Source organism: Bombus vosnesenskii, unplaced genomic scaffold (genome assembly GCF_011952255.1).
Source record: "Bombus vosnesenskii isolate JDL3184/JDL3185 unplaced genomic scaffold, Bvos_JDL3184-5_v1.1 scf7180000014085, whole genome shotgun sequence".
In the NCBI taxonomy this organism is placed as follows: Eukaryota; Metazoa; Arthropoda; class Insecta; order Hymenoptera; family Apidae; genus Bombus; species Bombus vosnesenskii.
Genome location: NW_022883362.1, coordinates 1 through 5,758, shown reverse-complemented (window position 1 = coordinate 5,758; position 5,758 = coordinate 1). Strand labels below are relative to the sequence as shown.

At 39.6% G+C, this 5,758-nt stretch overlaps 1 protein-coding gene across 1 annotated transcript; it reads left to right on the top strand.

Moving 5' to 3' along the window:
- Window positions 1-1,810: 1,810 nt before the first annotated feature.
- On the top strand, window positions 1,811-3,298 carry LOC117239502. Its single transcript, XM_033505107.1, has 3 exons — window positions 1,811-2,042; window positions 2,322-2,531; window positions 2,721-3,298. Exons 1-3 carry the CDS (start codon window positions 1,811-1,813, stop codon window positions 3,296-3,298), a joined length of 1,020 nt encoding a protein of 339 aa, XP_033360998.1.
- Window positions 3,299-5,758: the final 2,460 nt, after the last annotated feature.

The window sequence follows — 5,758 nt, the reverse complement described above, 5'->3', positions numbered from 1 at the left end:
ACGGGAGATCTAGTGGCAATCGAGAGGATGCAGAGGGGTCCCGGGCTAAAGCTGCATCCGAAGTTTCTTGGACCGTATCGGGTGATAAAAGTCCTGCGAAATGACCGATACATAGTGCAGCGAGAGGGGGAGCACGAAGGGCCACGTACAACTTCCACGGCAGCCGATCACATGAAATGGTGGAATGCTGACGATAGTGATGTAAGTGCGAGCGGCGCTGATGAGCACATCTGAGGGCAGATGTGATTGTCAGGAAAGGCCGATTGTAATATCGTAGAATAGCTTTGATTGGAGATCGGCTGAAAATAGAAAACCCGTGTACGTCGTGTTTCTGTGGTTCGTTTACATTTAAGAGTGCCTACGTGACTAAAGGCACGTAGTTGGTAGTTCTTACATAGGTATGAGGGAAACAATAGACAACGTTAGAAGAAGGACGGTTTCGCTATTCAAGGCGAATCGAAAAGTGTGCGTGTTGCGAGAATCAGAGTTGATCAAGACGTCGAAGCATAGAGTCGTTAGAATTGAGTTGCGAGTGCGTTGGGTTTGAGAGTGTTAGAGTTGCTAGTGAGAGAGAGAGAGAGAGAGAGAGCTACCAAATAGTTGTCAAGTTATTTGTTGTAAATACGAGCGTTGCATTTAGTTTTCCTGTTAATCAAACATCGTTTCTCTGTCTAACTAATATCTGTATTTTCAATCCATTATTAATATATTCCGATATTACAAGTGGGGGCTCGTCCGGGATTGAATAAGACAGAGAAACGACACGATTTAACGGAGCTATTTGTGCGGGAGTAGAAAAGAATAGAATAAAATGGCAAACGTTGAAGACGAACGATTGTCGGGTGAAGAGGATTTGACGCTGGAGGAGCTGAGGAGTAAGCTCGCACAGATGAATCTGCCTATATCCGGTGCGAGATCAGTGCTGGCTGCCAGGTTGAACAGAGCGTGCAAACCTGGTCGATCTGCTCCTAAGGATTCGAAGCGTGGCGAAGAACCAACAAACCAGCGAGATCTAAGAAGCAAGCAGAGAGCCGAACGCAGTCAAGAGGGAGAGGAAGACCTCGAGAAGCTGAGGACGAAAGAGCTGAGAGCGCGTCTCGTTAGCTTGGGGTTGAAGGTAACGGGAAGAAAATCCGAACTACGCGCGCGGCTACAGGCGGCCCTAGAAGGAGACGATGTATCGTCGGAAGAAGAGAGCTCCGACGAAAGTGAAGGCGAGGACGATAAACAAGGCGCGCGAGAATACAGGAGAGGCACGCGAGCGGTGTATCAGGACCGCGATGAGTAGCAGCAGAAGGTATGCGTCGGTTCGATGTTGAGTCTTAAAGACGTGGAAGACTCATTAGAGAAATTCAGCGGGGATGATCTGCTGAGTGTAAATCAGTGGGTAGAAGACTTCGAGGAAATGGCAGAAGTGTGGGGTTGGTCAGACGCCCACATGGTGGCCTATGCTAAGAAATTACTCGCAGGCTCCGCTCAGGCCTTCGTACGACAAAAACGATGCGCAAAGTCCTGGGCAAAGCTAAAGAAGGCGTTGAGGAATGAGTTTGAAAATGTAGTAAGCGACAAACAGATACATGGCGAGTTATCCCATATAAAGAAGAAAGCAGATGAGAGTCTGCAACAATATATGTATCACATGTGCGGGATTGCAAAACAAGGAAGGGTTGATACGCAATCCTTGATAGACTACATTATTCAAGGCATTCCCGACGAGGTCGCGAACAAGACTGTGCTATACGGAGCCAGGAATATCGAGCAATTAAAAGAGCGTTTCAGGCGCTACGAAGCGATAAAGAGAGATATGGAGATGAGGACGAAATTTGAGGAGCCGAAGAGTAACAGGGTAAAGCCGGTGGCGAAGCTGTCCGAAACCGAGAGGAACAAGGAACCCGGTCGATCTGGAGATGCGAGGAAGACGCGATGCTACAAGTGCGGTGATGCGGAGCACGTGTGTGCGGAGTGTCCGAGCAAGTCGAGAGGACCTAAATGCTTCAAATGTAGGGAGTACGGACACATCGCATCAAGTTGCGACAATTTGGGTGAGCCCTGAAAAAAAGTTTACAGCGTGTTTCGGTCGTTACAAACAAGGCGTGGTAAGGATGTTAAGATGGAAAATTTCGAATTGAGCGCGTTGATGGACACCGGTAGTGAGCTGACTCTAATGCGAGCAGATCAGCATGTGAAAATCGGAGCGCCCAGATTAAGTCGGGAAATCGTTGGATTTCGCGGTGTCGGTTCCGGAAGGAATTTTACGCTCGGGAAATTTTCGACGAACATTATTATAGACAATGAGTCGTACTGTATAACCATACACGTAGTTCCCGACACAGTGATCCAACATTCGCTTATTATTGGCGCAGACTTTTTGGACACTGTTGAAATAAGTATAAAAGGGGGAGAATCTTTTATTAGTAGAATAAAGGACGAAAATCCCGATGAGTGTCCGGAAGTCCTCAAGATAGATGTAGAGACACAGGCGAGTGAGATAGATTTGTCACACGTTAAGGACATGCAACATAGTCAGGACAGTGATGAAGGATGACGATTTCGTTTTGAAGCCACCCGTAAAGATAATGTGCAAGTAGATGTAAAATCAGGAAAGTCAGAACAGGAATTTTGCTATAGTGATATAGAATACAAAGAAAAAAAAGACAAATCTAAACATGATTGTAATAGAGAACATAGATTTTCAAAAGAATTAAACATTGATAATAAAGACCTCAAATATTTTACTAAATACACAAAACATTCTGTCGAGTCAAGAAACTCAAGACGCGAAGATAATAAAGATTATAAAAGTGTAAGAGATGTCAGTTCTTCGTTATCCTCAAAGCATAAAACAAAAGACCCAAAACGACACAAAAATCGAGATCGAAACGAACATCGAAGCGACAGATCTCAAGAACGATGTCGTAGCAGAAATGAAAATGATAGATCTCAAAATGACAAGCATAGAAGTAAATCTAACGAAAAGTATAAGCATCATATTTGCGATAAAAGTCGTGATAAAAGTTATCAATCATATAAAGTAAGATCTGAAGATCACGGTAAGTTTCGAGGAGAGTCTGAAAGATATATACATAAAAGGATGCAGAGGGGTCCCGTGCTAAAGCTGCATCCGAAATTTCTTGGACCGTATCGGGTGATAAAAGTCCTGCGAAATGACCGATACATAGTGCAGCGAGAGGGGGAGCACGAAGGGCCACGTACAACTTCCACGGCAGCCGATCACATGGAATGGTGGAATGCTGACGATAGTGATGTAAGTGCGAGCGGCGATGATGAGCACATCTGAGGGCAGATGTGATTGTCAGGAAAGGCCGATTGTAATATCGTAGAATAGCTTTGATTGGAGATCGGCTGAAAATAGAAAAACCGTGTACGGCGTGTTTCTGTGGTTCGTTTACATTTAAGAGTGCCTACGTGACTAAAGGCACGTAGTTGGTAGTTTTTACATAGGTATGAGGGAAACAATAGACAACGTTAGAAGAAGGACGGTTTCGCTATTCAAGGCGAATCGAAAAGTGTGCGTGTTGCGAGAATCAGAGCTGATCGAGATGTCGAAGCATAGAGTCGTTAGAATTGAGTTGCGAGTGTTGTCGAGTGTTAGAGTTGCTAGTGAGAGAGAGAGAGAGAGAGTTACCAAATAGTTGTCAAGTTATTTGTTGTAAATACGAGCGTTGCATTTAGTTTTCCTGTTAATCAAACATCGTTTCTCCGTCTAACTAATATCTGTATTTTCAATCCATTATTAATAAATTATAATTAATCGAACAAAATTACACCTTTAATATATTCCGATATTACATTACCGTGATGTAATATTTATCATGCTTATTTTGTACGTAAAACGAATCGTTGGAATATTCCCGACGCTAACGAAGCATTTCCCAAAAGTTAAACCGAAGAAATTAACGCGAATAGTTAAGTGAAATTTTTCCATTAACTTGCTGACCAACCGGCAAATAAAAAATCATAAAAATTGTTTCAACGTGTTGAGGTCACGCATAACTTCTTTTTTCATTGACGATTACCAAACAGGTAAAATTTCGAAATTGTACGAAGGCCACGTGACCAGATCGTATTGGAATTTGAAGTGCATGGAAAAAGACAACTCGAAGTACAAACGTGAACTAATGGATGCAGAAAAGCAATTAACGCCAAACATCCGAACAGCATCTTGGAGCCCGTCATTGTTCTGAAATAAAAGAAGTGACGAATTAAAAAGGCGCAGGACTAATAATAATAAAGGAAATTTAGTTCGTATTATAAATTGAATTTACATCAGAAAAGAAGCACGATCAAGCGAAACAGATCGTAGAAATGACAAGTATCATCGATATACGTTTCAGTGTAATTTCGCTTTTGAAAATTATTTAGTTTAATACGATCGTATTCATCGCTCCGAAACTTTCATTGTGCTGCAATTTGTGCTGCGTCTTTTTAATTTCTCTATCTTTCTGTGTTTTCGGAAAAATTACTTGAAAGATTAAGAATTGCTTGCCTTATTTTATTTTCGATTAGTTAGGATTTGATTATTCCAGGTAAGGTTTATTATTTATAACAGGTTTTATCACTTGTTTATTATTTAGGAGTTTGTTATTTTAGGATTAGTACCTTTTAGGATTTCTTATCCTTCGAGTTTCTGTTTCAGATATCTAGGTCTATTTCAAGATGTTTTATTACATTAGGATTATTTATTCGATTAAGATAATTTAAGAGTTTCACAATGTGCAAAGAAATAATCGCGTGAAATTTAGATTTATGCTTTAAACGTATTAAACACGCGGTAATTTCAATGTCTATAGCCTCGAACGTGTTCTGATTAGTTGTGTCATTGTCTGTGACATTGAAATCACAAAAATCCATTGCAAGTGTGCTGTCATGCAATGTGGTGTAATTGGGTTTTTTGGGGTTAGGTTGGGGTTAGGTTGTATCATCTGATTTGTACAGTACTATTTTAACGCAAGGACAGGAAAGTTATTATATATTTCCCGTCCATTATTTGAATCGTTGTGAAGTGTAACGAATTATATTCGATTCGAGGAGATGTTAATGAATTACCCATTTCATATGTAATTACATGGAAATAAAAATCATTGCAAAAATAATTGATCTAATGACAACGGAATTTCCAATATTTTTTTGTTTCGTCACGTCTTTTTCGTAATATATCTTTTATAGGTACGTGATTTATTAATCGTTCGAATGGAAATAATTATTCGTATAATATTCAAACGATTCTAGCCATAAAATAAATTAAAACGATACCTGTCAATGATATGCAATCTGCGTATGACGTCAACCTCGATCTATGCTTATACAAGAAATTTTATCAATCAATGACTAGATATACAATAATCAAATATTATAAAATTTCCTGAAAACCTTTAGGTGTTAATATCTTTAATATTTGCAAGTTATTGTTTAGCGCTAATTAGTTAGAATGTAACAAGTGGTGTACCAGAATTGAGATAATTAAGCCACACGAACAATCTTATTCAGATCTTTTTAATTTTTTAATTCTCTTTTGCTCTAATACTTCGTAAAATTAATCTTCATTAGCTACTACACTTCATAGAATAACAAGAGATAATTTTTCTTATATAACGCTTCATTCATAAAATCTATCATTAAAGTATATCTTCATAAAAATATCATTCCATACTAACGGTATATTTAGTGTCATACGATATAACAGTTACCAGTGATGACATATGTAACTTTATAAAGATATCTCGTTTTATTATATATT

What these genes read in the sequence shown, in the direction of transcription:
- LOC117239502 (XM_033505107.1), top strand. Translation starts at nt 1,811, where the DNA reads ATGAGGACGAAATTTGAGGAGCCGAAGAGTAACAGGGTAAAGCCGGTG. An exon ending in ATCAAGTTGCGACAATTTGG is followed by an intron (nt 2,043 to 2,321) that starts GTGAGCCCTGAA and finishes CCATACACGTAG; the next exon opens with TTCCCGACACAGTGATCCAA. An exon ending in CATGCAACATAGTCAGGACA is followed by an intron (nt 2,532 to 2,720) that starts GTGATGAAGGAT and finishes TTGATAATAAAG; the next exon opens with ACCTCAAATATTTTACTAAA.